This window comes from Bicyclus anynana, chromosome 16 (assembly GCF_947172395.1).
Source record: "Bicyclus anynana chromosome 16, ilBicAnyn1.1, whole genome shotgun sequence".
Lineage (NCBI taxonomy): Eukaryota > Metazoa > Arthropoda > Insecta > Lepidoptera > Nymphalidae > Bicyclus > Bicyclus anynana.
The window spans coordinates 10395924-10417720 of NC_069098.1; the positions used below are offsets into that span (position 1 = coordinate 10395924).

The window sequence follows — 21797 nt, forward strand, 5'->3', positions numbered from 1 at the left end:
TCCCCTGTTTTCCTAACCATAGAGTTGGATTTTTTTCCAAATTTATCATCATCGTCATCATCATATCAGCCGATGGACGTCCACTGTACGTCCAAACATCACAATCCTGAGCAGTCCGTTTTGATAATTTTGTTTTGTTAGAAAGGAAATATAATGAAAAAAAATATATTTCGAATTAGGTCCCATATAAATTTCAAATACGAAAAAAAATCTAACCCTAATTGAATGTATACCTACCCATTAATTGTAAAGTAAACCCACGAATAACTTTTTATATTATAGTCAGATTTTAATAATTTTTCTTTTATAAGATATGACTTCAAAATTAGTCTCATATTAGTTTAAAAAAAAAGTTACTACCCTAAGGGTGAGAAAATAGGGGTGATATATTCATCATTAGCCGACGTCTCGCAGGTTCACCCGCGTAATTCTCTTTTCCGTGGGAATATGAAGCCTGTAAAACTAACAAATAATGGAGCTTTCTAGTATGTTAAAATAATTTTCATAATCGGTGTAGTAGATCAAGCGATTACCCCTACAATACCCAAAACTTTACCTTTTTATAGTATTTTAGAAGAGGGCCCGCGGTTTTAGTCATGTAATGCCCGTTTCCTTAAGAGTATGAGGATAATATATAGTTTAAGGCACTCACAGATAACGTGGCTTTCTAGTGGTATAAAAATTTTTCAAGAGATAACCCCTTTCAATTCCTCAAACTTTTTTTAGCAGACGCTCTGCGGTTTTCTCCTCGGAGTATGGGGATAAAATATAGCTTATAATACTAATAAATAATGTAGTTTTCTATTATTAACAGAATATTTAAATTCAGTTCAGTAGATCCAGAGTCTACCCTCTAAACCTCACAAATTTTACCTTTTTACAATATTAGTATAGACTAGCCGTGCGGTTTCACCCGCGTAATTCCCGTTCCCGTGAGAATACGGAGATAAATTATAGCATTTAACACTCACAAATAACGAGGCTTTATAGTGTTAAAAGAATTTTGAATATCGGTTAAGTAGATCCAGAGATTAACCCTTACAATCTCACAAACTTTACCTGTATAATATTAGTATGTTTAGAAAGTAAAGATTCACAGAGTATTTATTGATAACTCGTAGATTTTAATTCTAATGCTGAGTAGATTCGACTTCAAAACTTTAACGTTCCCACGAAACTGAAAAATAACATTATAATATTTTCTACCTATGGATCACTTTGTTCGTTTTTTTCGTTTATGAAAAAAACACATGAATGACAAAAAGAATGTCTGAGACAAAAATCTTTACGATACGCCTTGAATTAATAGATCACAGGCTTGACACCGACTTCAAAGTGATCAATAGATAGAAATTATTATAATGTTATTTTTCCCTTTTTAGTTGCGTGGGTACGTTAAAGTTTTAAAGTCGGTTGTATTTAAAAACAAATTATGTGTAGGTATCAAGGAGGGATAGTACATTAAGGCAAAAATAGGAATAGCGCAATAGATTATTTTCCTTTACATCCAATGCAGTATATCACATAAACGCTAAATACAATAGTTTGATTGTGAATTATATAACCATCTGATTAGATTGCAATAATGTACCAATGTAACCAAAATATGAAAAAAGTATAGAAGACAATATTATTATAATAATACGGTGGTGTTCTTTATGAAATTTTGAACTAAACTGCATTCAAAGTTCAATTTCTTACATTTTGTGGCTTGATACATAACAGCTTAACACCGTCCAAATAAAATGACGTACTTCAACATGTTTTCTGGTGAACTGACAATTTTAGTAGGTATAGAAACACGAATATCAAGTTTGACAGCGTTTCATACTCTATTACCTAATGACATACAAAAAGATTTAATTTACTATAACTATAAAATTCATTATTATTTACACAAGTAAACTTAAATCCTTATCAAAATTAATTACCTAATAATCAAGAGGATATAAGATTTGCCTTTTACAGTATGTTAATTAGTCATATAGTTTCGAAGATAATACAAAATTTCAGCAAAGACGCAAAAATGCCGCTAAAAGACGCCCCGCTGTTTCCCCCTCATATGTGTCCTAAAGCAAATCTTATCAATAAAAAGGTAATGGTAACTGTTTGGTGGTCTCAGCATGGTGTTATTCACTATAGTTTTCTCCGATCTGGTCAAGCAATAACAGCAGATGTCTATTGTGCCGAACTCCGAACCATGTTGACAAAACTAGCAGTTAAACAGCCCCGACTCATGAATCGATCTTCACCATTATTGCTCCACGACAACGCGAGACCTCACACAGCACGAGAAACCATTTTAACTCTTCAGGAACTGCAGTTAGAAACTATTCGTCATCCTCCGTATTCACCAGACCTTGCTCCAACGGACTACCATTTTTTTCGTGATTTGGACAATTATCTACGTGACAAGAAGTTTTCTTCCCAGGAGGCAGTACAAAATGCTTTCACACAGTTTTTGCAGTCTAGATCGTCGGAGTTCTATCACAAAGGCATTAATGACCTTCCCATTAGATGGCAGCAATGTATAGATAATAATGGCAACTATTTTGATTAAATAAATTTGTTAAAAATTAAAAAATAATCAATTTAGATTTTCAGTACAGATCGGCAATTTCATACTTTAACCCCTAATATGATCGATACTGAGGCCCAAAACACTTTTTTGTTATTTTTTGTCTGTCTGTCTGTCTACCGCGCACCACGCTAATACTACTGAATGAATTCAAATGAAACTTAAGTAAAATTAGTGGACTATTTATTATACTTTAAAAAACTTGCAAAAATATATATATAGAAGGTTGTGAAATAGGGATTGAAAGTTTACATCGCTTTTCACGCGGAAAGAAGTCGCGGGGGTCCGTTAGTTATTTATAAAAATCATAATATATTGGTAACTTGAATTATAAAATTTCATTGGTAAATTAAAAATTTACCTTGACCTCGCGGCTGCTCAATGCAGAACTAGCAAAAGCAAACAAAAGAAAAACAAGATCAGCAAGCCACGCCTACTAGTCAAAAGTTCATTTCTTCCTTTAGTGGCCGAATAAATACTAAAAGCCAATATGATACAGCTAATGTTCTATAGCTCGTACAAGATTGTTAGTCATCACCACGCGACGTCGCGTTACCGGCCTCAGCGTAAAAGGCCGTTTCACGCGACGTCGTGTGATGTGGCACTGAACTTGTTAAGAGAAATTTTAGTAGCAGGAGACACTTGGTGGTGTCAGACTCAGACCTGTGTGCCCCAGAGAGAAATCCTGGTCATTACCTAATGGTGATGTTATTATATCTAATATAAATATTGTTATAAAATAAATAAATAAAAATAAAAAAGATGACATGATTACACAACTTAAATTCCTAACAAAAGGTAGCTACTGTAAATCGTTGAAGAGTTCCGTTAAGTGTCTTTCGTATTCCTAACCAGACCCCTAATGACAGTCACAACCCATCTAGGTGAAAACTCCTCATCAATACAAATTAATCAAACCCAATCACAAAGTAGCTACTTAAAACTGTTGAGGAATTCCATTAACTTTCCTTAATCTTCATCATCATCTTCTTCTTTATTCTGAGCCGTTTCCGCACTTAGCCATTTGATTGGCCGATCTTCATCATCATACAACAACATCTACAGTACTTACACACTTACACACAAAATCTTCGTGAAGTGTGATATAAAAGTGTGAAATAAAACATATGAAAATATACATAGAAGTGGCGAAAGGGTTGAAAGTGTGTTTCGATTTTCACACGGACGAAGTTGCGGGTGTCCGCTAGTAATAATTATAATTAACTAGCTCTTAAATTAATGAAAATAAATTTGATTAATTACCATAGAACAATCAGATATGGTAAATATATTTTATATAACATTTTATAAACAAACCATACATAATTTAAAATAAATAAGTTATAAAAAGACATGTGTTATCTACCTTCATTTCTAATTTATTTGTTGGTAAACAGTACTCATTAAGAAAGGCTGTAGTATTACAAATGAATTGACTAAAAATGGCTATGTAGTTAGTCTTTATCTGTACACCATAGAAGGTGCGAGAGGATCACCATGAATCCATGGAATGCTAAAATATTTGTCTCATACTTGTGCATTATATGAATATCTCTGTGAGCTTTGTTCAAATTTTTTTTGGCGCACCTAGTAACAGTAAACCTCCGAAACCCCTGCATATTAAATTTCATTTAAATTGTTGGAACTTTTTCAGAGATTCAGCTTGTATATACACAAGGAATGCTTGTTTAAAGGTATTAAAAAGGGATTAAAACAACTTGCCTTCATCTTGTCATAAGAAGTTGGTCTAATGTGTTTATCCGTCAGGGTTGTGGTTCTTGCACGTCCGGCTTCACCATCTGTAGCATAGAGCTCCTCAATGATGGACCACTGTGCACGTTGATTACCAATAAGTAGGTCTTTTTTCTGAAAATTGTTTCGAAAACATTTTAATAAATGTGGTACATCATACATGTGATATATTATTATTATGGTTAATAAGTAAATTTCAGATATTAATGAATTTATTGCTGCAACATTAGCAGACCCTTGATCTGAGACAGTACATCTCACTCCATATCCTGATTTAAATATAGCATCAAGAAGTTCTTTAAGAATATTTTTTAAATTTAAAGTTTTAATTCCATCTCGGACAAAATAAAAAGCTAAAGGTAGTTTCCAAGAAGAAAATATCCCACACAGCATAAAAACTAAAACTTAATCAGCAACATTATTTGTTCTGACACCACCTCCTATATCCTCAAAACCTTGAATAACACCTGTATGAAAGTATAACATTTTGGACTAATTTTAGATAAGGAAAGTGCAAAAATTTTTTCATTATTGGTAGATATATCTAGCACCTCTGAATTTAACACCAGATAATCTTAATTGTGAGTCTACTAATACCTTTTCAAAATGACTTAACAGGGGATACTTTGATACAAAAAGTTTTAATTTAGTTAATGATTGATACTTAGCCTTTAATCTGTTAAGTTGAGTTTTAGTTTTTAGTTGTTTCTTTAATGATTATTATTAGCTTGACGTGAATTTTTCTTACGAAGAGTTTCAAACTTATCTTCCGGAACTCTATGAACAAAATCTAGCTTTCTACATGACTTGAGTCTGTTATATGACCTAACGTGCACTGGTATGTTTTCTAAAGCAGACTCACAATTAGCAGGTATGGAATCAGCTTGACTCGCAGTTGAAGTCTGTAAAGTAGACTCAACATCAGTTTGTAAATTGGAATTTTCAATAACATTGACCGGAGACAATATTGAAAACTGTTCTTTACCACTGTCAGACTGACTCTCTGAAATTTAATGGGTTTGAAGATGTCTGTCTGTATGTAATGTAAAAGTAGATGGAATATGGTGAACTATTGTACAGGAATTCATTACAATGAATGGAAAAAAAATCTAGAAATTTTGAAATTACAGATGGTGGTGAAATAGTATTTGGATCAGATTGAAGGGGTTGATTAGGAGTAGATAGTGTAATTTCTAAATTTAAAGTAGGAATAGCATCCTTTGTCAATCTATGATAATTACATACCTGGGTAGAAAGTGGTTTTCACAAATTTTAACGTTTTCTAACTGCCTACGAGTATATTTCCGTAATATTGGACAATTGATGAACCATGCCTCCCATCTAGTGTTATCACTATCAGTAAAAGGTACAGCACGTAATTTGATCGCGTTTTACACTTGGGAATAACACATTGCCTCATTTTTAATTTAAAACAAAATTACTTTTATCAATAACCAAGCACGAATCGAACTACATTGTATATCTTTTTATTAATCAAAATTTATTTAAATAGTGAAGATAATTAATTAACAAGAAAGATTTATCCTTATTATTAGTAATTCCAGCGGCGCTCATGCGAATTTCAATGATTTCAATTATTGAAAAGTCAAAACCAATCTTTCGCAGTAAAATTACAATGGCGGCGCAGGCACGAGGCAACAAATTCAAAACAATCTTACACACGTGGTATAAACACATTTCTCTTTCATTCATAAAAGCTATTATTTTTCTTTGTGTAAATTTGACCAATCACATCAGTTCTTCGATACTTAGAATTGTAACAGTGTGCAAGTTTATTTAAGTGTACAGGTGAAAGAGATAGGCATGGCCACCACCTACTACAGCCCATAACAAGGAGAAGGATGGAGATATCTCTCTCTTTTGTTAGTAAAGGATGGAGGATTCTCATTTTTTATTCTACGGTTGGGAGGGCCTGTTTCAGAATTTCATCTCAGACTCAGGTCTCAGAGCACGCCAGTGTGCCTTCGGCCAAAAGATTCGTCAATTTAACGGATTCTCCATCCTTTACGCACACATTGTGGTGTTTATGGGAAATGCCTTTTCCATCCCTTTTTAATTATCCGATCATTTTCGGAACCGAAGCCAGTCTATGCTCTGTTGTGATTGGCTGAACCTTTTTATTAAAGTTTTATTTTTGCCTTGTAAAAAAACATGGCTGCAATTATAGTGAAATGTAAATATGTTCCTTGAGTGAAACTGTGAAACCAGTGGAACTACAGGAAACTACAAATCAATTTATCAAGGATTTTATTTCTATTTATTTATTTTCTGTATATTATTGTATAGTATTGTTAATAAAGAGTTATAGTTTGATTTGTGCTCGGTTAATTTCAGTGTTCGATAGTAAAAGTGCAAAAGTGTTTTTGTTTTTCGTTCAAAATGAAGCGCTGTTGCGTGCCTAAGTGTAAAACAGCTATTAATTTACGTGCTGTACCATATACTGATGTTACTAGATGGAAGGTATGGTTGATCAATTGCCTGTTTTTGCGTAAATATTCCTGTTTACCTTGCTATGTTATTAATCATAGGTTAAGGTTAACCAAGTCTGCGATACTTACTTTGAATTTGGAAATTAGTGATTTAAACCAAAACGCTGTTCTAGCACCTACAAATTCCAAGTTCCTAGAGGTATCTTTCATCGGGCCTAATAAATACGAATAAACGATAGTTGACCATGTAACTACTACTTCACAAACAAACAAATAGCCTGAAATGCAGACTAACGCATTAAATGTCAATATTAACGAACAATCAATTATATTTCTACAAATAGTGTCTGTCTAGGCTCACAATCCCAGTCCGAATATTTACAGAGTTCAATTTTACCTGATCCCCTGCCTTCTGCTTCACAGAATCCCTTTGTGCATGTTAGGCCTCATTTTAGACACAAGCCTCATAGAAAGTCTGACATAATTCCTAGAGTTCGATCAGCTAAGTTTGAAACTCCTAGGAAGCAAAAGTTACGTCAGAATATTAGAACATTAAAACAAATGTTGCGCAATGAGACTTACAAATGCTAACAATTATAGTCAAAACTTTGTGCTAGTAAGGACAATATTTTATTTCAAATTATCCTTTGTTAACTTTTTTCAGTTTTTTTCGTTTTTGTCAGTTTGGGAAATTATTAGTGGATTCACAGTTAAGATTATCTGATTCTAAAGTCAAATCTCTTAGATACACTAATGATGAGAAAATCTTTGCACTTACATTATTTAAGTTGACCCTTAATTTTTTCAAATTCTTACAGAAATATTTAATATTCCTATCCAAATCAACTACAAACTCTCTATTAACTAAAATACCTGTGAGACCAGGTATTAATGAATTTATTTTCCAGCATTTGGCTGATTGTGCTAAGAACACACAGACTATGGGTTTGCAGTGTATATTGTTGTTTGATGAAATGGCTGTCAACAAAAATTTATTTTTTAATATTCATTCTGGGGTTATTGAGGGTTTTGAAGACCTAGGAACATAGGTGGTGAACGAGCAAATAATGTTGCAGATAAAGTTTTAGTTTTTATGTTACATGGCTTATTTCCATCTTGGAAAATACCTTTAGCTTATTATTTTCTCTGTGATGGAATAAAGACTTTAAATTTAAAAAGAATTCTTAGAGAAATAATTGAGGCAATATTTAAATCTGGATTTATTTTAAGAGCTACGATCTGTGATTAAGGTTCTGCAAATGTAGCTGCAATAAATTCATTAATAACTGATACACACACAGAATGCCTTCATAATAGTAATGAAGAAAATATATAATATATTTTATTATATGATTAATAACAACAAGGTATATCATATTCATGATGTTCCTCATTTGTTAAAATGCTTCTGTAATAATTTTCAGAAGAAGGACTTGATCATTGGAAATCAGCATGCTCAATGGGCTTTCATTGAACGGGCTTATGCTACTGATGGTGCAGGAGGATGTGCCAGAACCATAGATTAAAACGATAAACATATAAACCCAAGTTCCTACGATAAGATGAAGGTAATTATGCATTACATTATATTAGGAAATGCTTTCTGAGGGAAGGGAGTGTAACAACTTCAGCTTCCCTACTCCAGACTGAGAATTAATATGAACTGTAGATTATAACTCCATACCATTTTTCGGGGTTTATGGGGGTGACAAGCGTAATATAAGAGTTACAAATGAAGTGTAACTGTCTAGCCTCTGCACCTCAACTCCACTCTCACTTTCATGCGGTGGACCCCGTTACTTCAAGCAACTTTGTGGAAGACTGGGAGAAATCCCAGTGGGAAACGGAGTCGACAAACAGACAGTACAGGAGGGATTACTGGCGCAAATATTTTGGTCCAATAATCTGGTGATCTTAAAGCGAGGGAAGAATTTTGAAAAATAAACTTTATTAATTAACAAGAACAAGCCATATCATCACAATATATACGGATGTCAAATATTTAAATAAGGCTACACTAGAAGATTCGCTCTGATAATCCTTTTGACTAATTTTGTCATTTGTGGGGTGGGAATATTATGAGTGGTATATAATAGTATAATTTTTGTAACTAGTATGTCTGAGAAATCTATAAATATAAAAGAAAGTCAGGTTTGTTACAACACTTATACCTCAAGAACAGCTGGACCGATTAGGCTAAAAATTGGTGGAGAGGAGCTTAGATCTAGGAGAAGAACATAGGATACTTATGGTAGAGGTAGAGTTGAGTAGAGTATGGTAGAGTAGGTGTTGGGTGGGAGTATGGTAGGGTAGCTGTTACTCTTTAACGCCGCAACTACTGAACCGATTTGGCTGAAATTTATAACGAAGATAGATATTACCCTGGATTAATTTAGGAATATCCCGGAAAATCTATGGTTCCCGCGGGATTTGTGAAAAACTGAACTTTCCACGTGGACGAAGTCGCGGGCATCCGCTAGTTTAATATAATTTTGGTAAAAATTGTTTACGATTTTGACAAAGGTAAATCAAAAAATCATGATAATTAATTTTACTTTACAGGTCAAATATGCTTCAGACGTTTTCAGTTTTAGAGGTGTACACTGCCTTACTTTGGAAAATGAAGTCATATTATAAAGAACTTCGTTATAGTGTTCCATATGTCAACATGACTGCCTCTGTGGTCCAGTGGTTAGTCTATGTGTTCACAAGGTCCTGGGTTCAAATCCTGGGTAGAGCTAAATGAGATACTGAGTTTTTCCTTCTTTTAAGAAATTTTTAGTTATAATTATCAGCCGTGAGTTGGAAAGTTGGTGGCATTACACCCCATTAGTTCTAGTTCACAAACGCCATTTAGATTGAAACTTTTTCTCCTCCTAGAACTATGATTGAGGTGTCATTTTTTCGGAAACACATTTGAAAAGCTTTTGAAAAAATTAAAGGGCTGCTTGCAAAAATTGCAAAAGTTATAAACAATTAACTAAAATATAAGGGGTTTGTTTTTTTAATATCAAAAACTATTTAAGATATTTCCAATTTGCCAAAAGATTCAAAAAGAAGAGGAAAATTGCTAACAAAAACTATAACCTTTAGAAGTCTGGCTTAATATTTATTGAACTAAATAACCTCTGGATCTACTGATTGACTTCCAAATTCTTTTACCATGTTATTTGTGAGTTTCATAAGCATATTTTTATCCTCCTATTCTCACCAAAACGGGAACTACGCGGGTGAAACCGGGGGGCGTCAGCTAGTTATGTATATAAATTCTGTAGGATTTTAAATAATTTTAACAGTTGTAAACTATTTCCAGGAGAAATACTTTATACTTATATACATAATACTAATTTACTTAATTTTACCTTACAGGTCAATTATTATGCTTCGGACGTCTTCAGTTACAGAGGTACACTGTACACTGCCTTTTACTTGGGAAAATGAAGTCATACGAAGATCTTAGTTATAGTGTTCCACAATTATGTTAACATAACTCTCTTACATACTTATAACATAAGCCTCTCTGGTTCAGTGGTTACCCTATGTGGTCACGAGGTCCGGGGTTATATAAGATACTGAGCTTTTCATCTAAGAAATTTTGACTTATAATTCTCAGTCCTTAGTTGGGAATTTAGTGGTGTTACACCCTGTGCCTCAGAGTGCATGTTAACCTGTCCCGGACAAGGCCACGTCCCGTAAATAATGGATAAAACGCAAATGGTAGATACGCCACCTAATTCTACAATTCTACGTTTTATACTAATTTACTACCCTCTATAAGTGTACAAGTTTTTAAAATAATGGTTTTTTCGATTCAAAATTAGATTTCATAATTTTTTACCGGACAATGTGTTTTAAATCGGGTCCTAATGAAAGAAAAATAATTATTACACAAAAAATAGTCAAATTAGTTATAGATAATAAGGTGGTGTATCTATCATATTAGTCTGATCTACATGTGTTCTTTAGTATAAAAAAAAAGTTCTCCATCTCCTATAAAAATGGTTGAGGTGTCATTCGATTCGGAATTGAATATACATAGTTTTTGAAAAATTTGAAGGCCCGCTCACTAAAATTGCAAAAGTTATAAATAAATCACTAAAAATGAAAAAGGGGTTCAAGCATTTTTATAGGAGACAGAACTTTTTTTACTAAAGAGCAGTGACCACATTCCATCCAGTTTAAATGCGTTATATCCATTAATTACGCGACATCTGTCATATATTTTGTGAAGTAGTCATATAATTTTGTAACTGTACAATTTGGTATTTTACTGCATGGAAATGTTTACATTTTTATTAAAGAAATAAATAAAAGATTTTGCCTTTTTTTTATCATACAAAAGAAAAAGTAGTAACAATATAAATAATCGAGATAAACGAAACCGGCATATCAGAAGACCGGTAACATTTTGCGGTTATATGGGATAACCACAAATAGTACGGCATAACCTACTTTCACAAATCAATTTAACTACGGAATAAACCTACGACCCCTTCCAACCATTTTCAAATTACTACAAGCATTTCCGTTTCCGCCGTGTAGGCATATTCTACATATACATAGAATAGAAAGAGAGGGCAAAGGGATTTTTAATGAAGATTTGCCTTGTATGAGAGAGATAAAGGATAAATTTATGAATGAAATTTGTGGTTATATGATTTTAAAATTATGAATGAAATTCAAATTTCTCAAATGTGCTAAGCAGTTTCTATGAAGTAAGCTGTCTGTATCTTTTTAGCCGTTTGTGTCTCAGAGTCAGAATCAGAATTCAGATGTAAAATAAAGTAAAATAATATTGACGAATCTCTTTTTATTGTGTCATTATTATTATTGTCATTGTGCTATTTTTATTGAAAAATGAACACGTTTGGCAATATGTGTAGTGTGTTTCTAATATATTTTGCTGTAATTATAACAACAGTGTACACCGAAGACGTGTGCGTGAAGAAAGGGCCTTGTACATGTGAATTTCCCAATGGCACCGGCATTGACCTGACGCCAGTGGCATCGAAATCCAAATTCTTCAGCACGCAGACGTATAAATTGGAGAACGATGGCTCAAGATTGGCTCTGAGCACTTTCTACTACCATCCTTGTAGTGACATGAAACTTCCTATAAACACAAGCACAGCAGCTTTTACAACATGTAAAGATTCCTTGGCGGTAATGATGCTTCTCTATTAAAGTCTAAAACTGGTATTTGCGCAACGATTCCAAACGAGTTTGGCATATCATTCTGTTTACAAGTTGATAACAATGTTGCCACATAGTGAGGCGTTTCTTGATTAATTAATTTAAAGTAATCGCCTGAAATCGTTTTTCCTTTACCGTTTTTTTAGTTCTATTAAGTAGTTAAATATAGAAATAGGTGTGTAACCAACAAACTAATGAACAAACTTTAGTATCAATATTTTATGAAAGTTGATTTTCTGGGAACATTTTCTCATCATCATCTATTTTGATTTCTTGTAAGGTGGCTAGTTACAACCCTACCGACAAAGACGTACCGCCAAGCAATTTAGCGTTCCGGTACGATGTTGTGTAGAAACCGAAAGGAGTGTGGATTTTCATCCTCCTCCTAACAAGTTAGCCCGCTTCCATCTTAGATTACATCATCACTTACCATCAGGTGGACAAAAATGTTTTGAGAATAAATGTGTGAGAGTAATTGTCAGTCCTTCGGGGCCCTGGGTACATGCACTGTGTGCCCCTATGGTGAAGATAGTATTGATGACAGCTTGTTTATAAATTACCAAAACCACAATGGTTAGCTTTTGTGGCAATACAAGATCCTGGGTTGGCCTATGAAGTGTTAAATTATTTCTTCTAAAACATTCTTAGTAGTAACCCAGAGTTAGGAAGTTGTTGGTGGTTGACCACAGTGCCTCCCAGAGCATCTTAAGCTGATTCCATAATACCATAATTTAATTATAGTCCATTTAGTCATTCTGTAGAATTCTGACAATTCAATTTCCGTTTCGGTGTTTCTATATGTAAAACAGTTCCCATAAAAAAACTAAAACGAAACTTATTCTTTCGATTCTAAGAATGAAATTTACAAAGGCCTAAGATTCAATTAAATTATAAATAAATATAACATTATCTTAATTTTAACTAACACTATTTACAAAATATTAAATTTGATAGAAATGACGTGGGAAAAAATATCATCAACTAGCCAGACCAGGGTAGGCAGTAGATTTCACAAACCTTTTTGATAAAATGTAGTATTATTTGCGATGTTATTTTCAACTATATAAAATTTTATCTCAATTTAATTTATGTTCAAATGCAATTTCCATAGCTTTATAAACACCAATAATTGTCGTCTTTATCCTTTAGAGGCACCTGACGGCTGTTATTTGTTAACACTAGAATCGCCGCCATCACAGTTTTGGAATGAAAAATTCTTTTACTGTTTGGAAGCTATAGGCCACATATTTCATCTCCTTATTCCTAAGACAACGGAAACTATGCGGGTGATACTGCGAGGTTCTGCTAATAGAATGTTTCTAGATACATTACCTAGAACCACCGTTGGGCTACTTTTATTCCACCTGTATCTATAACTATAATTCGATATTAAATCATCAACATAAATATATAATAAATTCATTATAGATAACTTAGCAGTACAACAGAGTATCACTGATATTCGTTTACCCCTTAACACTGAGAATTCAACCCAATCGAGTTGGGCCCAGCAGGTTAAGGGTCATGTGGCGAGGACCACCACCACCAAATTGACCACTTATTTGACAATGTTAACGATACTTCTATTATTGAGGATTACTAAGATATATGTACCTATTAGTTTTAAGTAATTATGTAGTTATGTGTTGTGCTAACATTTAAATGATTTCTATTCAATTCTATTCTATTCTAATTCTAATTAACATCTGATAATGATTGTTATCTATTATCACTGTAACCCGCCATCTGGATGAGTGTGGTAATTCTATACTCCAAGTACACTTCTCTGTAAGGAAGGTCTGGCTCAGTAGTGGACCTTTCAAATGGGTTGATAATGAACTAATCACACGGCAGAGTCAGCACTATGCACTATGTACAGAAATAGAAGTTTGCGGCACAGGAGCAGTAGTGCTATCCTGTAACAATAGGCAATATTTTATTACCTGACACTACTGGCACAAGAAGCAGTTGGGTTATTTTATTTTTTTAATTATTGACTTAGCTTAGCATAGTAGCATATTGGATTCATCTCTGTCTCTCTGTCTAACACAACATAAAGACAGAAATAGACATAAAGAAAATAAAGAAAGTTTTAAAAACAATGAAAAGTGCTACTGAATAGGTGCAATATTTATTATAGTGGTGTCTTCTTTCTCTCCCCTCTCTTTTCATACCCCACACCTCTGTGTTAGATGCAAACTTTTTAATTTCCTATTTTTTTTTCTTTACAATTTTTAAGCATATTTTAAATTAATTTCAGTTATGTTGGTATCTCTCTTACATGGATTTGCTAAACACAACAAAGGATACATTCAAAAGAGATGGTGGTAACTACCAATATTTGGGCACTTCAAATTTTTCAAACTTCAGTCCAGATGGGCAGTCAATTGTGTATCCCAATGTACCATCGTAAGTATCAGCAAATATTTTTTATTTTATACTAATAAGTTATAATGAAGATACATTGCATTCAGTCCTGTAATTTTTGGCAAAATGCCAGTGCAGTGCAATAGTGGCAGAACTATAGAGTTTCGCCATTTGTGCACTGATATACAGGGTGCTTGGGAGTATTTCCCACAACTTCAAGGTATTGACAAGTCCACTTATAGGAGCCTAACTGCATAACTAATTTTTTAAAAACTAAAAAAATAACTTTTTATGTTTTCATACAAAGTAATTCAAACAATTCCGACTATCCATGTAACACATGCCATAATCTATCCTTGCATTTTAAAATACATAATTATAGTGGTAAGACTTGATATCAATGAGATATTGCAGCTGGCCCTATGCACTTCACTATTAAGTTGCTTCATGATTTTACTATGAATAAGTTTGGCTAGGTCATTATTATAAGGATGCAATATAAAAGACACAATTTAAGATCTTTTTGCAAAAGAAATAATTTTTACCTCGAAAATATTCATTTTAGAGATGTTCCTTAGATATTTTTAAATAATTTTCCTTAAACAATATAACCCTATTTTATATTATTATATTATAATTGTATGTTAGTAGTAGTTATTGTGTTTGTGTGTTTTCATTTCCCAAGTTTTATGTTATTGTAGTACTTACAAACATATTACATATTTTATTATTAGTTAATATTCCTGTTCCAGCAAACAGGGATCAAATTCATGACCTTTGAAGTCTGGCCTCTTTACTGTGGAGTTACAAGGATTATATTCATATCATACTTTTTTGTTTTAGGTCCACAGTAGTAATGCTAGTGTGTGCTACGACGGAAGACCAGTTACAAGTTTACTCACTTGCAGAGGAATCGAAAATTGTGAGTGGAATTATTATTACTAAAAGATGGTGGTATTATTATTACTAAAAGATTTTTAACAGTAAATTCTGATGCAACCACAAAATTGTGGGCTCTAAAAATCTCAAAATTAATCCATGTGGTCAAAAGTTCAAATGCAACCAAGATTTTTACAATAATTGTCAAGCTCAAGAATTACTATCTTCTGTATATTATGATCTTTTTTCCAACAGCCAAGTGTAAGCTTCTCAAGTTTAACTCAGCTTTTCATTATTAGATTACTATCATTTTCAAAAATTCTACTTATTACACTTTTGGCATTAGTATCGATCACTATTCACCTGATAGTTATTTTGGAAATATATTTCATGTACAGAATTGACCTCCCTACAGTTTATTATAAATATATATTATGATTGTCATAAGGCAACTGTCACAGTACCCATTAATACTTGTTTTAGTTCATTAAACAAGTACAATTAATACTTGTTTTAGTTCATTAAACAAGTGCTATTAAGTGAGAATATTATAGGAAACAAATGCCACAATATCCTCACTGGACTATAACCAGAGACAAATATCTTAGCATTCCATGGAATTTACCGTGCGCGGCCGGGTCCATTGCTTTCGCTTTGTATAATATGTTTTTGACCAAAAAGTGCAAAAAAAAAAAATGTTGAAAAACATATTATATATATCAATTTCCATTTTCATATTGCCATTTAACAGTAATTATTTACTCAAGTGTTATCAATTGTTTGATCAGGTGATAAAAATCTTTAGATTCAAGCTGGTAACTACCTAATAATTTAAAATGAAAGAGAACACATTTTATTTTTTGATAAATGGACTAACATTATCAAAGTATATTTCAAATAGGTTAATTAAATATTCAATTCAATTAATGAATTAGTAAATTAAATTAACATATTGTATACTTTGTTAGTATATCATGAAGCTACAATCATAGATATTTGAAAATAAATCTATACTAATATTATAAAGCTGAAGAGTTTGTTTGTTTGATTGAACGCGCTAATCTCAGGAACTACTGGTCCGATTTGAAAAATTCTTTCAGTGTTAGATAGCCCATTTATCGAGGAAGGCTATATATTATCCCCGTATTCCTACGGGAACGAGAACCACGCGGGTGAAACCGCGCGGCGTCAGCAAGTATACTTAATAAATTTGTAAAAACAAAATTTATTTGTAATTTTTTTATTATTTTTGTGTAAGTCTTATTTTCATACAAAATAATTGTCATTAGCTGTTCCTAATGGCATGGACAGCATTTGTTGTTTGTCCCATGCAGTGCGTTGCAATCTACAGCACTGAAAAGCCCTTGGCCTGTAGCCATGTGGCACGTCGATTTTCTTTCTACAATTGCTAACGCTTCGAAAATTACAAAATGTATGGGAATGACATTTGTTATTGACAGGTCACGTGATCAAGTTATCGATTGGATCACATTTTTTTTGTTTCCGAAGTTTTAACGTTTATAGAAAGAGAATCAACGTGCCAGCCCCTGTAGCCAAGTGGCATGTCAATTCTCTTCCTACGATCGCAAACGCTTCGAAAACTAGAAAAATGTATGGGAATGACATTTGCTATCGACAGGTCACGTGATCAAGATCTGTCATTCATTTACATTTTTCTACTTTTCGAAGCGTTTGCGATCGTAGAAAGAGAATCGAGGTGCCAGTTGGGTACAGGCTTGGTAGATACTCTACTCAGCACCCTTAAAAATATATTCATACAATTTCAGATACTGGCTTTTTATTCAAAAGAGGCATGTCTGAAGATAATTGAAGAACCGGGCCGTTCTCTTGGATCCACGTTGCTTATAATATTCTTCTCCTTTGTTATACTCTATCTTGTCCTTGGAATATGTACGAAGAAATTCCTGATGGGTGCAACTGGCCTTGAAGTCATACCTAATTTGGCTTTCTGGTCTGATTTGCCAAACCTTGTTAAGGTATGAAACTAAACTAGCTATCATTCTTTTTACTAATCTTTTATTATCTATATTAATATTAATATTATAAAAGAAAACAGATTAAATTGTTTGTTTTTATGAAAAGGCTCTGAAACTAGTTGAAAAATTCTTTCACTGTTGGGAAGCTACACTATCTCTATGGAGTGCCATCTTATTTCCCCATATTTGTACGGGAACGGGAACCACGAGGGTGAATTGATCGGTTCCTTTTCCCGTGCCCGTAGTGTTTAATATAGGGTTGTAAAATAATTTTATGTTATTTTGTTTGTTGCATAAGGGCATGAAAGTTCTAGTGAATCTTCTTTTTATTCCGAAAGTTTCTGTTTGGATTTGTCATTGGAGAGCCGTGATAGCCCAGTGGATATGACCTCTGCCTCTGAGTCCGGAGGGTGTGGGTTCGAATCCGGTCCGGGGATTGTACCTCCAACTTTTCAGATGTGTGTACTTTAAGAAATTATTGTTTATCATTCACCGTTTGAGACACGTGATATTCACATGATGGTAAACAAAAAATAAATGAACCTTGGCTGAGTTTGTTGTGGGCTCTTCTCGGACCAAGGCGCGTTTGGTATTCTCGTAATTTTAATTTTAAGTTTTCGACTTCAATTGCCACCATTAAATCATGACATAACTTGACTTTTCAAAAGTGTTTGTAAATTAAGCTTAGTTGAAATAAATGAAATTTGATGATGAACCCGAATGCTTTTCCAGGATGGCTGGGCGTTTGCGATCAATGGCTTCAAACTGCCTGCCAGAGGCGCCGGCCCCGCGACCTCACCTGACCCCAACAGCTACGACAGCATATAACATCAGAGAGAGGACCCGCTCAGTGAAGGTCAGCTCGTTTTGATTGAGTAACCTTATATTGGACTTTGTGAATCGAATCAATTGTGATACTCATATTTACCACCATCTTTGAATGAGTATTCTCGATATGGACTTTGTGAAACTAATCATTAGTGATATACTCATACTTACCACCATCTTTGATTGAGTAACCTCTATATGAACTTTGTGAATCTTATTGATAGTGTTATACTTGTATTTACCATCATCTTTTAATGAGTATTCTCGATATGGACTTTGTGAATCAACTATATAGTGATATACACATGTCTCATACACCATCATTTATTGAGTAACGTTGATAAATCATATGCGATATACTCATATTTACCACCATCTTTGTATGAGTATTCTCGATATGGACTTTGTGAAACTAATCAATAGTGCATACTGCTATACTCATGTCTCATACGTACAACCATCTTTTATTGAGTTATGTTATTAAATCATAAGTGATATACTCATACTTACGACCGTACTTTGTTTGATTAACCTTGATATGGACTTTGTGAATTGAAGCAAAAGTTTTATACTTGTATTAATCATTATTTTTGTATATTGAGTAACGTTGATATGGACTTTGTAAATCTAATCAATAGTGATATATTCATACTTACCACAATCTCTAAATGATTAACCTTAGTAACTTTGTAAATCGAATCTAAAGTTTTATACTCGTATTTACCATCATATTTGTTTGAGTAATCAAAATCAAATAAATAGTGATATACTCACACTTACCACCATCTTAGATTGAGTCAATATGAACTTTGTGAATCTTATTAATAGTGGTATACTTGTATTTAACACCATCTTTAATTGAGTAATCTTGATATGAACTTAAATCGTATTAATAGTGATAGACTCATAGTTACCACCAGCTTTGAATGAGTAATCTCGATATGGACTTTGAGAATCTAATCAATAGTGTTTGACTCTTATTTACTACCATTTTTGATTGAATAACTTCGATATGAACTTTGTAAATCTTATTGAAAGTGTTATGCTAGTATTTACCACCATCTTTGAATAGTGGTAAATACCTTTATAGGAACTTAAATCTTAATAGGAACATAATCGAATCAATAGTGATTGATATACTCATATTTACCACCATCTTTAATTGAGTAACCTAGTTATGGACTTTGTGAATCTTATTAATAGAATTTTATACTTGTATTCATCACCATCTTTGATTGAGTAACCTTAGAGAAAGAAGAAAGAAATCTTTTTATCATGCTTTCTTGTATTTACCACCATATTTAATTGAGTAACCTTTATTATATGGACTTTGTGAATTGAATCAACTTTGTGAATTGTTAAACTTTCGTCACCATTTATTTCTTGTCTTCCATACAATGATTGGTGTTCAACCGTATTTTGCGAAGTTAATTTATACTAAACAGTATGTTACATTTCTATAGCCTTTATTTGATTTTGGAGGTATATACAAATAACAATCTATTCTGCAAAGTCCATTTAAAAAAAATTGTCTATGCACCTTACCAAAGGACTTTCCAGAATAGATTCCATATGGATATTATGATTATCAAAGTACTGTTATTTTTTGGAACACCAGTGTGTTCGAATTAAGCGACTATCCAATTGTTACTTGTCCACCATTCTTCATATTATTTTACCTAAATATTAAAAAAAAAAAAATTGTGTGTGAGCTGCATTAAATTATATTGAACTACATGTAATCTTGTCATATTTAAATATAGAAATATATCTTTTATTTATAACTTTTACAAATATCTACGTTTTATAAAGACTTGTCCTTATCATACACATCTGATGTTAAATCGAATTTTTTTCTTTTATTATTTATGGAATCTTATTTAAGTAGTTCGAGTATATTACGATTAATAGGTTAATAATATATTATACTAGTATCAACTATCATTATTATTAACGCGTATTATAAATATACCATGTGTAGGTAAATTCTCATAATAACTCGAATCACTTATTTTGTTGGAGTAAACTCAACTGAATCTAAGTAAAATTAAAAAAAAATTTGAATAAAACTTAATGTTTATGAACTGATATAAAGTCTATGATCTGTCTTGTATTAAAAGTAATCTTTTTGGCCTATTATAATATACAATATCTAAATTTAAGATTTTATTATATTTTAAATTCTAAAATGATATTTTTTTAATGGAAACAAATAAAAGTAATATGTGTTCGTATATTTTTAAAAATGTAAGTCACCTTAGTCTAGTGTGTTTCATGTTTAATAAATGTAACTTATTAAATGAAATATTGGCTTAATAATTCTAACGTAGTTCAGATTGTATAAATATATTTTATATAACATAGTTTTAGACCTTGTCCAGAAAGGGCAAATTCGCCACGAATTTCGAGCGTATTACAGCGCTTACGTTTTTCGCATTTATTTGCGTTTGCGTTTATTGGTGTTTGCGTTTATTTGCGTTTGCGTTTATTGGCGTTTGTGTTTATTTGCGCGTCACGTTGCATGCAAAAGAAGCGTCCTAGTGACCGTGCAATTTTAAGTTTAGTGGTATATAAGTGCACTTCCTGTAAAGTTTGCCCATAGACTGGACACAATAAGGAGTTTGTGTTGATATTTTTTTTTTGACGGCCTCCGTGGCGCAGTGGTATGCGCGTTTGATTTACGAGACGGAGGTCCTGGGTTCGATCCCCGGCTGGGCAGATTGAGATTTTCTTAATTTGTCCAGGTCTGGCTGGTGGGAGGCTTCGGCCGTGGCTAGTTACCACCCTACCGGCAAAGACGTACCGCCAAGCGACTTAGCGTTCCGGTATGATGCCGTGTAGAAACCGAAAGAGGTGTGGATTTTCATCCTCCTCCTAACAAGTTAGCCCGCTTCCATCTTAGATTGCATCGTTACTTACCATCAGGTGAGATTGTAGTCAAGAGCTAACTTGTAAAGAATAAAAAAAAAACCATGCAAATTAATATTATTTATTATAATATCGCGGCAAAATGTTCATTTACACAAACAAACTTGTATACAACTCTAAAAAATGCATTTCACTGACATCCAAATAAACTATATCTTAAATGTACCTACTGGTGACATTGTATCTTCAGCAATTTGCATGTATTCGCACGAAATGTTTCAACAAAATGCGCCCTTTCAGGACAAGGTTAGTATATTTGATATCCCAAAGTGTATATTTCATAATATCATATTTTGTAATCGTAGTTAACTGTTACAAATTGCGAAACTGTACCGGTTGCCCAGTGAACCGAACCGATATAACTAATAAGTAGAATGATTGTATTTCAGCGAGGATATCCTGCAAATATATGCTCAAATTAAAATTTTCTTTATATATTTCCGTTGGATTTCTACGAAACTTCATTTTAGTTAATTATTCCATATCATCATATCTATTACTTTTTTTTTTTTTTTTTTTTTTTTTTTGATATCCAAATGGTTTATTAGCGGTGTGAACATTGAGCGGCATGTATGCAAATACGAAAGGCACTTACAATCTAAAATAAGTATTACAAAAATTATAGGCTAGGCGAGTGGTTTTGTTGGCTTTCAAAATATCAGTGTGAATAGAGATTACTTAAGTGATGACAGATTGCAGCATCTAATGATGATGATGCATCTAATGAACAGAGATGCGATCGAACTGCAAAAATAACAAAAAATAAAATTAAAACTACTATAACCTAATAACTACCATATAATATAAAAATGTATGAGCAGGTGG

At 32.9% G+C, this 21797-nt stretch overlaps 1 protein-coding gene and 2 long non-coding RNA genes across 3 annotated transcripts; 2 read left to right on the forward strand and 1 right to left on the reverse strand.

Moving 5' to 3' along the window:
* Nucleotides 1-4301: 4301 nt before the first annotated feature.
* On the reverse strand, nt 4302-6260 carry LOC112056895 (uncharacterized). The gene is made up of 2 exons (XR_008251562.1): nt 5576-6260; nt 4302-4444 (listed from the first exon to the last, which is right to left on the reverse strand). It is a non-coding gene; the product is annotated as an uncharacterized LOC112056895 (long non-coding RNA).
* A 153-nt stretch (nt 6261-6413) lies between these two features.
* LOC128198846 (uncharacterized) lies at nt 6414-11095 on the forward strand. Its single transcript, XR_008251563.1, has 3 exons — nt 6414-6811; nt 8205-8348; nt 10150-11095. It is a non-coding gene; the product is annotated as an uncharacterized LOC128198846 (long non-coding RNA).
* A 270-nt stretch (nt 11096-11365) lies between these two features.
* Nucleotides 11366-21529, forward strand: LOC112056388 (uncharacterized). The gene is made up of 5 exons (XM_024096810.2): nt 11366-11943; nt 14234-14382; nt 15184-15262; nt 17007-17216; nt 17949-21529. The coding sequence occupies exons 1-5, from the start codon at nt 11638-11640 to the stop codon at nt 18042-18044; spliced, it is 840 nt and encodes a 279-aa protein (XP_023952578.1). The 5' UTR covers nt 11366-11637; the 3' UTR covers nt 18045-21529.
* Nucleotides 21530-21797: the final 268 nt, after the last annotated feature.

What these genes read in the sequence shown, in the direction of transcription:
- LOC112056388 (XM_024096810.2), top strand. Translation starts at nt 11,638, where the DNA reads ATGAACACGTTTGGCAATATGTGTAGTGTGTTTCTAATATATTTTGCT. An exon ending in GTGTATCCCAATGTACCATC is followed by an intron (nt 14,383 to 15,183) that starts GTAAGTATCAGC and finishes TTTTTGTTTTAG; the next exon opens with GTCCACAGTAGTAATGCTAG. An exon ending in ATTTGCCAAACCTTGTTAAG is followed by an intron (nt 17,217 to 17,948) that starts GTATGAAACTAA and finishes ATGCTTTTCCAG; the next exon opens with GATGGCTGGGCGTTTGCGAT.